Source organism: Phytophthora sojae (genome assembly GCF_000149755.1).
Source record: "Phytophthora sojae unplaced genomic scaffold PHYSOscaffold_1, whole genome shotgun sequence".
Classification (NCBI taxonomy): Eukaryota; Oomycota; class Peronosporomycetes; order Peronosporales; family Peronosporaceae; genus Phytophthora; species Phytophthora sojae.
Window position 1 is genome coordinate 4,548,315 of NW_009258115.1, and position 10,898 is coordinate 4,559,212.

The following is a 10,898-nucleotide window of genomic DNA, read 5'->3' on the forward strand; positions in this document are numbered from 1 at the left end:
TTCTAATACCAGAACGTACGAGTCCGTACACCTTACGGACTCCAAGAGTCAACCCTTAACTCTTAACCGTGAATCTCAAACTGCATGTATTTCCCTTTATCGTGGCCAAACCGCCTACGGTGTAAATGTATCCGGTTCACTACCTAGCATAGTGAACCCTAGTCATATGCATAATCAGTGGCTCTGAATCCGTGTACTGATTCTCCTACTGATTTAGGTTAGCCAGTGTGTACCCACTTCATAACCCTTCGGGTAACTCTCGTGTAACCCCGTTACAGCCTTTATCTGTTCCATAAGCTTTCGCGTCGTGATTCCCAAAATCAAAGGTTCATCATCTTCTCCATTGCCTACAAAAGGAAATCCATCTTGATCTTCACGATTCCCAAAAACGAAAGCTGTGTCGGGATCAATGTCTGCCACGAACGCCTTTGAACGTACCAGCTCCGTAGTGAGAATAATCGAGTGTTTTGTTCCTTGTAGCCATCGTATATGCTTCACACTGCGCGGAACTTGGGTGTAGGACGGGTAGCCTAGCACTGGCTTCGACACTTCGGGTGCGCGCAGTAAGTTGCTCCAGATGAGACGAGGGGGCACAGCGTTCTCGTCCATGCGATGAATGTATTCTTTCATCTCCTCTGTAACCTTAGGCCTAGGCGGCACCGCGCATTCGATCTCTCCACGAAAATGAGTTGCTCCGTTGCTTACGATGATCACTTCGAGCCTACGGGGCCGTGATGAACTTTCCAGCGCGTAGGGCACTTTATCGGCCCCGTGCTGCTCTCACAGGTTTCGCTACGAGTCGGCGCTCAACCATATCGTGTTCCCCAGGGCATATGATGCACGGACGATCCCTTTTGGCACACACAGCCGAACAGCAAAAATATTCCCAGCGAAATTTCACGTATTCATTCTCATTACAGCACTCTCTTAGTTTACTCCTCTCCAGCGGCGGGAGCATCGCACTCGGGCAGGTCGGCAACGCCGGCTAGCTTGAGAGGCCGCCTGGTGCTTGGTGTCGCCCGAATGTGTCCGCAGAATTGATGACTGGAGCAGACAGGCAGCAGACATGGTATGACGCGCCTGCATCACTCGGAATGCGCGAGAAAGACCCTTACGTCTACTAGCCGCCAGCAATCTGCACACTGGTGTACCATGCGGTGGGGTTTTGGATAGTGTTGTCGGCTTGTTTATGCTGTTGATCTGTTCGTGTCTATTGATGTACCATTATCTGTAAATTCGCGACCCCAAGACTCGTTGCTCTCAATCTCGTCCTTGGTGCCGGCTCTAATGCGTTGAGCCTTTCTTTTCCGTCCCGAGACAGGAGCTATTTACTCGTTCGTTAGCAAGCGCAAGGTATCCGTACGTTGCAGATCAGGGGGATGCTATTACGGCAAATTGAGCACCGAGGCCCGAGCCAACGTGGATTCGCTCCACGCTGCTTCAACGTCATCGAGTTGATTTATTTCACAAAGATCGGGCTGCTACTGTAGCCGTTCGGGGCAGTCCTCCGCGGCGCCTTGCCTCGCTTGCTCGAGTTGCACTGGCTCAGGGTCCTTGTGGACACTGTAAGGTGGCAGGTGGCTCGGCAGAGTACGAGGCAGCAGATGTGACGCCGGCTGACGACGTGGAAGCCAGCGGCGGCGTAGGACATGAATCCAGTCGGCCGCGTGGTCGACAGGATCTGCTGCACGGGATCTTCGAGGACCTCGAGACCTCTGGACTCCGTGAGCACCAGGACGGAGCTCACTTTAGATTTGGACGGCCAGCGAACAGACCGAACGGACACGGTCTGGCAGCAGGCACAACAAGCGACGGACGGACGGACGGAAAGTGAACGAGCGGCGGTGGACGCTGACGACAACCTCGGTGGACGGATGCAGCGACGAGTACGGCAACGAAGTGACGAACTAGGAGGCACGTGGCTTCCAAGTCTCTTGAAGGCTGCGACGAGTAGGGTATGTGCGTGTGGGCGTACACCCGAGTGGCTAGAGCAGGCGCACGAGCGGAACTCAAGTTGTGCACGTAACGTAGGCGTGTATTGTAGTTAGTCGGTGGTTGACATCGTACTAGTTCCCCTAAATAAAATAGGTGTGCTGCCAGTCGGGAACGCACCAGCGCAGTGTCTTACGCTTGGACACTGACGGCCAGACGGACTTCGGACTGCTTCACCACAGTCGCGACCAAACTCCAAGCGTGTGGGGCTCACAACACGTTGCAACACTTTGACAACACGGATGGACATTACACAAGCTGAAGCTCAATTAAAAATGGCCCGGTTATGCCAGATTACTCCACGCAACTCGACCCTCGATGCGATTGTCACCCGCGGCATTCGACGCAGCCCTCGACTCACGAAGACACCGGAGGACGCTCAGATGACAAGGGCGAAGGTTGTGGAGGTCGTCGTGCAGACCCCGAAACGAGCGACGAGGAATCAGCCGACGGATCAGAATCAGGCGACGACGGCTCCCGCAGCTGTTGGAGAATCTAATCTTGGGCAACAAAGAAATCAAAAAGAGGCCGAGGACGAAGGAAAACGAACCGGGCGACGCAGAACCCGAGCGACGAACGAGGCAGCGACGCGCAAGACGCGCCACCCGACGCAGCTGCCAGCGGCAACATGTGACGAGGCGATGCGGTGTTCTCTCCCAGAAAACTGTTATAGGCCCTCCTTGACAGACCTCAGGCTACTAGAGCTTTGGATCCGTCTCGGCTGGCACAGGGTGTGTGTTGTCCAGTACACGCTGTTGGTCAGGCGCACGATGTGTATCCCTTGGGTAGCGGTTCTTTTCACCAGGAGGTTAGTATCGACCCCGTGAATCAGACAGCTACGCCGGGCTAACGCTAGAACAATCCAACCCAAATAGAGTTATACACGTTATACAATCACACAAATACTTCTTTGCCCTCTCTTCTTTCTCTAGGCCCAAGGATAAGGCCAAAACACAAGTCAACGGGTCCAAATCCAAGACACTTGATCAATCTCGGGGACGCGCACCACCTCTCGAAGAGAGGAAACGATCTACCCTGTCGCCAACTTCTTCAGTTCGACACAGGCCCAATAGACCGCAAAATATACAACAAAGACGGTATGTAATCCGCCAAATATACAGATATGGAATAGATATGATCACCTCCAGGCCAAAGCAGTGGATCACTTACCTAAAGTACTTTGAATTTCGTCGTGGAGAACGGCCTTCCAGGCTGTGAAAGAAGCACTTGTGCCCTTCGAAGCAAAACGAACTCTGTTTGGTTAAAGGTCACATGCAGAAAAAATCTTTCCTAAGCGACTCTCGGGGACTGCGATCTTTCTGCGGAGTGTAGGTCTGGCCTTGAAGGGGTGCCAAACTGGATACCTTCTCGGAGTTGTTGGGTACACCTCGGATCTTGGAAGATGCCATAGTGAAACCAAGTGTTCTTGGGTTTGGAGCCTTGAAACGCCTCGCACAGAGGCTGTTCTTGGACTTTTGTGGGAAGTAAGTCTGAGGACAAGAACGTTGGGAGTCGTTATTCTGGGAAAACGACGGGGAATCTGAGAAGTGCCTCAGTTCCCAGGTCGTAACCCAGAGTCGAGTCCCGCCTCGCGCAGATTTGTAGGGAAGGTCGCACACATTCCTGTGCACTTCTAGGAACGGGATCCATTCGCCTACGCCGACCTGCTCTCCGGGGTCTCACGTCTGCCACAAACATACTCTTGTTTTATTCGGCTCCAAGTCCCGCACGAACTCTCAGAATCCCAGGCACGATTGTCGGGTTCCAAGAATGTACTACTTATCTGGTACCGTGATCATCATTCTTGACCAACACATTTCCACCAATCCGCGAACTCCACAATATGGGCAATTCCCGGGTTTTGGTCCCATGACCCAAATTTTAGTGACGGCACCGCGTAACAAACGACGACGGCGCAGCGATGGCTCCGGTAGCAGCGCTGTCCGCCGCACTGCAGCAGATGGCGAGACGATGACCAGCAAGGCTGGACCAGCTGAGCACCCCGGTGGCCAACCTCGCGCCGTCCCCTGCACCTACGGGTACCGACACGCACGTGATTACGGCGGAGCAGTCGCAGCAACTGGTGACCCCGACGAATCCAACGGCTCAGCAGGCCACGCCGCTGACCACGCGGCAGGCACCACCGCCGGCAGCACCACGGATTGCTCCGTTAGCAACAACGGATCGGCAGGTGGCGTACCAGTCACGTGATGGTGATGACGACGAAGACGACAGTGACAACGACGACGACGACGACGACGACGACGACGACGACGGATCGTCGAGCAGCTCTGACGGAAATGACGACTCTGACGACGGCCGCGAAGGTGGAAGATGCCGCCTACGGCGCCAACCCGTCACGAGGCCAGGCGATCGAGACTTCCATCGGAACCGACGCCGTGTCATCCGCGATCTGGACCTGCCAACGTTCCTACCGACGCCACAGACATCTGTTACGACCTGGATCGCGTGTGTGGATCTAGCGCTTGAAGGCGCACGGCAGTCAGGACGAGGCGAATGGACTGACCAAGAATTGTATTACATCATAGGCAACAAGCTACAATACAGCGATGCCCGCTGGTGGGTCCAGCTGGACCGTAAGCTCCGCGACCGTGAGCGAACGTGGACGAAATTGAAGTCCTCTCTACTGCGACGCTACAGCTAGCGTCTGGATAAAGCAATGGCCGAGTGGCGTGTCGGCCAACACCGAATGATGCCAGGTGAGACGTATGCGGATTTCGCCGCTGCCCTTCGTGACCTGTGTGGCAACAACCGTATCCGAGAACGTATGCTGCTCGCACAGTTCTACCCCAGCCTAGACCACACGACGAGAGTCCTTATGAAGCAGCGCCCGAAGCCAACGACGCTGGAAGAAGCGGTGGACAAGGCAACGGAAATCAACGATCCAATTGACAACGTGGCGCAAGGCATGGAACACATCGGTCAGGCGTTCGTTATCGCACCTGATACGTACGTCGTGCGCGCGTGTGGGACGACTGGACAGATGGCGCTGATTCTGGGCGTTGGCACCACGGACGTGGCGGAGGAAGAGAAGTTGGCGTGTTTCACGAACTCATGCGGCGAGTACAACAAGTACCATGGCCTGTGGGAGGCGCCGAAGGGACGCGTCTTGAACGGGCACATGTGGGCGCCCGTACCACGAAAATGTACGGCACCAGCAGCTGCCCCAACGACCGCCAAGCGCATGGCGACGACAAAGATGGCTCAGAAGGCGAAGGTGAATATGGTGGTGACGGCTGGCCCTGACTACTACGACGAGAGCGATGACGGTAAGGAAGCAGATGCTCCACGAGCACCGCCGCCTCTCAAGAAGGTGAAGCTCGCAGCCAGACGATCGAAAGCTGCGACGCGTTAAGTCAAAGCAACGGAGGCTACGAGGAAGACGGTCGAGGCGACTCCGACACCAGGACGGTTCAGCGAACTCAAGTGCTATGCCTGCAATCAACTGGGGCACTTCGCCCGCGAGTGTCCAGATGCCGAAGTTCGCGCCCGTAACGACGAGTATCTCGCTCGACGCGAACAGGAAAGGAAGCGACAGGAAAACGAGGATCGGGTGACGTAGGGGGATCACGGCGCTTGGCAATGCGACGGACTCCCCTGCGACCAGCAACTGTGGTAATGGACGGTGATACGGCGTGCACGACGGGCGTCCCGACGGTACTGGTGACAGCGGCCGACGGCAAGGGCACGGTGGTAACCGGCACGAATGTGCCGATCGACGGGAGTGACACGAGGCGGTCCCCAGAAAATTGCCGACGATGTGCCGTCACCCTTTGGACATGGAGTTTATATCGGATGCTGATTGGTGGATGACTTGGGTACGGCGCGGCTGTACCCGTGTGACATGGATGGCGACTGTGGGAGAGAAGTGATTTCTCGGGATGAATCCAGCGCCTGACCACAGATGGGCCCAACTGGCTGGAAGTGTGAATCCTGGGAGTGCACGCCCAGGATTTCAGAGAACACTCAGTCCAGCCGCGGACTTTCCCTTACGATGAGTGCCTAAAGTCTGGCGGAAAGTGTCTCTGGCGAATGTATCCCAGAGTACAAATCATCTTGCTGTGGCTCAGAGTGCCCCAGAGGATCAAATTACCCTGAGAATCAACCCACTACCACCATGATCATGCACAGGAGGCCGCTAAACCCGCTAAAAGCTTGGATTTGTGGAGATACACGCGAGTCTGTGATGTAGCAGACTTGTAACCCAGAGTGCCGCACGATGACCCAGAGTTCACCTCCCTGAGTGCAGGTGACCCAGCGTTCCAAAGATGATTCTCTGGGTTTGGACCATAACTCCAGACTCTCTATACTAAACGCAAGTGTTTCCCAAGCCAACATCCAAGAATCCCCACAGTTCCCCAAAGATTCCTCAAATTCCCCAGGATTTCAGAAGATGACCCTGAGTGTCACATGATTTTCAGGGATTCGAGTCAGTTCGAAGTCAGTCTGCAAGCAAAGTGATGCGTGGCCTTGAAGAACCGTCGTGGATGCGCAGAGTGGATACTTTCGAGGAGTCGAGAGGGAGTCCTGCGCCATACTAGACCAAGTCCAAGGACCCACAATTGGCACTTTCGACGCCGTGCGACAATGGAGTCGCAAGCCGATCGCAAGTTTGGACCGCTGAACCCAAGGTATACTCAAGACAAGACCTTTGACCCCAAGCATAGTGAACAGAAGATATTTGCCCGAAGAAGAATACAGAAGAGAAAGATGTAAGAGATAGACAGAGAAGTAGCTGATAAAAGACAAACAGAATTCCTTTTACCCTGTACTGCGCAAGTGACTTTGGCCAAGCCTGCCGACGGAAATCCGGAGGACCCGAGACTACGGCCGCGGGACGCTAAGGGCACATCAACGGCGAAGGACAGCCGTCTGTGTGGGCTCCATCAACTCAAGTCCAGTTAGGTGGGGACCAGCGACGGCCTTGAGCTTCCTGGGGTGATCCATCTATTCCATATCCTAGTTGGGTCACTTGCTGTGCTCGTGGTAGCCCATTTCATATTATTCCAGAGGGTATTCTGGGGTGCTAGGTAGTCGCCTCCAGGATTGTGCATTGACTGCTTGTGTGAAGGAAAGGTAACTGATAGTGATTGTATTTCCCTCCTTTATTGGAGGTGGTGCGCGTTTGTGTGAGTCTCAGGGGAGCTAGGCCCCTGAATTTCAGACTCGAGTGAGCCTAGTGTGAGTGTGACCCACCGTCCAAGGGTCCAAAAGAATAAGTGACGGCTAGTTGTAGTGTTTGTATACTCTGTATTTGTTGGTTTTATCGAGCTAGGAGGGCATTTGGGTAAGGTGTCTTCTGAGTTCCAAGTCCCGGAGTTGACTGAAATCCTGGACCCTGAATTCGTGATATTCTGGGTTTCGGGGGATCTGATTCTCTGGGTTTGCCTTTGGTGTGGAGGTGCGTTCTGAAGTAGACGTGCACTCCCGCACTTCTTCGAGGCTACATTTACAACCGGTGGAGTGCCGTTCCGTCGAATACAAACGAGCCGACAGGGATTACACAAGGTACCCACGCCAACCAAGGACTGTGATTCTCAGGGTTTAAAGCTTTGCGGCTGCGAATCTCTGGGTCTATCTTCTTGCTGTTGACTCTCAAGTCTATTCTCTGGGTCTACACCCTGGGGAACAGTCTTGGGCTGCGCTATACGAACCCCCCTGGGCGACAAAGGTTTCATCGGCCTCGCCTCAGAACTCTGTTTGTCTTTTACCAGCTACTTCTCTCTCTCTCTTACTTCTTTCTCTTCTGCATTCTTCTTCGGGCAAATATCTTCTGTTCACTATGCTTGGGGTCAAACGTCTTGTCTTGAGTATACCTTGGGTTCAGCGGTCCAAACTTGGGATCGGCTTGCGACTCCATTGTTGCACGGCGTCGAAAGTGCCAATTGTGGGTCCTTGGACTTGGTCTAGTATGGCGCAGGACTCCCTCTCGACTCCTCGAAAGTATCCAGTCTGCGCATCCACGACGGTTCTTCAAGGCCACGCATCACTTTGCTTGCAGACTGACTTCGAACTGACTCGAATCCCTGAAAATCATGTGACACTCAGGGTCATCTTCTGAAATCCTGGGGAATTTGAGGAATCTTTGGGGAACTGTGGGGATTCTTGGATGTTGGCTTGGGAAACACTTGCGTTTAGTATAGAGAGTCTGGAGTTATGGTCCAAACCCAGAGAATCATCTTTGGAACGCTGGGTCACCTGCACTCAGGGAGGTGAACTCTGGGTCATCGTGCGGCACTCTGGGTTACAAGTCTGCTACATCACAGACTCGCGTGTATCTCCACAAATCCAAGCTTTTAGCGGGTTTAGCGGCCTCCTGTGCATGATCATGGTGGTAGTGGGTTGATTCTCAGGGTAATTTGATCCTCTGGGGCACTCTGAGCCACAGCAAGATGATTTGTACTCTGGGATACATTCGCCAGAGACACTTTCCGCCAGACTTTAGGCACTCATCGTAAGGGAAAGTCCGCGGCTGGACTGAGTGTTCTCTGAAATCCTGGGCGTGCACTCCCAGGATTCACACTTCCAGCCAGTTGGGCCCATCTGTGGTCAGGCGCTGGATTCATCCCGAGAAATCACTTCTCTCCCACAGTCGCCATCCATGCCACATGGGTACAGCCGCGCCGTATCCAAGTCATCCGCCACTTGTCGTCCAACACAAGCTCCAATTCATTACTAGAATGGCATGTCGTCGGCGAAAAACTGAGAACCACCTCGGGTCAACCGCCCCTCCTGGTCCAGGTCCATAAAAAAGGGCAATGCTCCGAAATGGTGAACCATGGCCAGGCTACACAAGCACACGGCGTACATCATTGTTGAGCTCGACGTAGATGCCGTTGACTTCCAGGGTTTCGCTCACTTCTTCCCGCAGGCTTCTTCAAACATAGGTCGCGACTTATCTTCAAGGTGCTTCCTCCTTAAGACACAAGGTCAAACACCAAACGCGAGGTGTCATCGGCATAGCAAAGCAACGCCGGCAGTGACACCAATGCTCAGTACCTCGCCTCTAACTCCTCGTGCAGCCTTTTTGTCTTCTCCATCCTCATCATCGTTTAGTAGCGCCGAAATCTCAGTGGTGTCATCTCCGCCATAATCAAATCAAATCAAATCACATTCTCCGTCTCCAATAATCACACATTCCGTCGATTTTCCCCAGAGTTTCACAGTGTCACCCAGGGTTTCCCCTGAAAATCACATGTAACTCTGGGTCATTGTCACCCCAGAGTGCTAGACTCCTGGGTGATCATCCCCAGCCTGCATGGCCTGGAAACGGGCTCGCGCTCTTGCGCCTTGATTAAACTCGTAGAGCAGGGTGCCACAGTTGAGCTTCGACACAGGCAGCCACTCGGCCTCATCGTACCCCTTCCACTTCGCAAGGTACTCGCAAATACGTCTCGCTGACCGGGTCCGCTTAGTCCAGCGCAAATCCAGGATTCGCTCAACTTCGTACTCGTCGTTCGCAGTGTCTGGTTCCCAGTTATCCTCAGGTAGCAGTGCTGCATCGAAATCATCGTCCTCACCCACATCGATCTCACGCCGGGCCGCTTCGGGAACAGTGCTCTGGGTTTCAAACGGCTCACGTGTACTCGGGGGTTCACGCGATATCCTGTTCTCTCGACACTGAGTTTCACGCGGAAGTTGTCATGGATTTCCTAAATTCTGAAGGGACCATGCCACATGTGAGCCAGTTTGCGGCTCAGCCCGGGCTGTACCTTGGGTATGTACAGCGACACAGCATCGCCAGCCGCGAATCCCGACTTCAGTCGTCCGGACAGCTCTCTCCACTTCCTGGTCTGTTCGGCAGAGCGCGCCCGCTTGGCCTTCTTCTGGAGATCCTCAGCGCAAGCTTGTGCATAACTGTAGTCACGCTGTAGCTTCCTGCGCCACTCGTACGCGGTGCGCTCCTGGATGCTTGAAGGCCTCGGTCCCAGCATTGCAGACACAGTGCCATGTGCGTCCCAGCCGTGCACCAGAAAAAATGGAGCGTCCAGGCGAGTAGCATCGAACGAGGTATTCAGGGCAAACATCAAGCGCTCAGCATGGTCGTCCCAGTCACTCTGGTCCGCCTCCGCAATGTACGCTCGAATGCTTCCCACGGCGGTCTGCACCGACCGCTCTTGTTGCCCGTTCGCCTGGAGACGATACGCCACAGTGGCCCGCTGCTTGCTATCCAGAAGTTCACGGAAGCGTGTGAACACTTCGCTCATGAACCTAGGGTCTTGGTCGTGCCTCAGCATCGAGCTCGCACCGAATCTCCTGAAAACCTGCTCCTCGTACACCTCAGCGACATCTTGAGCTGTAGTGGAACTCATGGGTTTACACATGACGAATCCTGAGAACGCATCCTGAAAAGCAACAGGAACGTGTTCCCACGGTCCGACTTAGGCAAATGTGTCACGAAATCCATGGACACAACTTCAAAAGGGCGCCTCGGTTCGATGTTCCCAGGGGAAGGTCCTGGATTCTGAGGGCGCCCCTTGCCGCTGACACAATCCACGCACTCCTTGACGAAAACTTCCACGTCAGCGTGCCAGTAGAAGTCAGAGCGCAGCTTCTCGTACGTCCTCGTGATCCCCTGGTGTCCACCCTGAAAATCTTCGTGGGCGTAGTGTAGGATATCAGACTGTAGAGCCTTCGGCACCACGAGTCTGAGTTCGTCGATCATGTCTCGGGGTCGATCTCTGGTAGACCGACTCAGGCGATACAGGACTTCCTCTGGAATCCAACACGGAATCGTCGGCGACCTTGGCGAGTTTCCTGGCTTGAGCGTGCGACAGCTTCGTCGTGTCGCCCCTCAGGAAATCTTTGAGTCGCAGCAAGTGATCAGCTTTGTCCTGGTGCACTTTGATGCGTCGCCAGCGTTCAGCCTGGTATCCAGAGGTCCC

At 54.3% G+C, this 10,898-nt stretch overlaps 1 protein-coding gene across 1 annotated transcript; it reads left to right on the forward strand.

Moving 5' to 3' along the window:
• Positions 1–1,649: 1,649 nt before the first annotated feature.
• PHYSODRAFT_321522 (hypothetical protein) lies at positions 1,650–5,575 on the forward strand (the record flags this gene model as incomplete). Its single annotated transcript, XM_009516767.1, has 6 exons — positions 1,650–1,886; positions 2,286–2,477; positions 2,555–2,622; positions 3,976–4,604; positions 4,713–5,326; positions 5,396–5,575. The coding sequence occupies 6 exons, from the start codon at positions 1,650–1,652 to the stop codon at positions 5,573–5,575; spliced, it is 1,920 nt and encodes a 639-aa protein (XP_009515062.1).
• Positions 5,576–10,898: the final 5,323 nt, after the last annotated feature.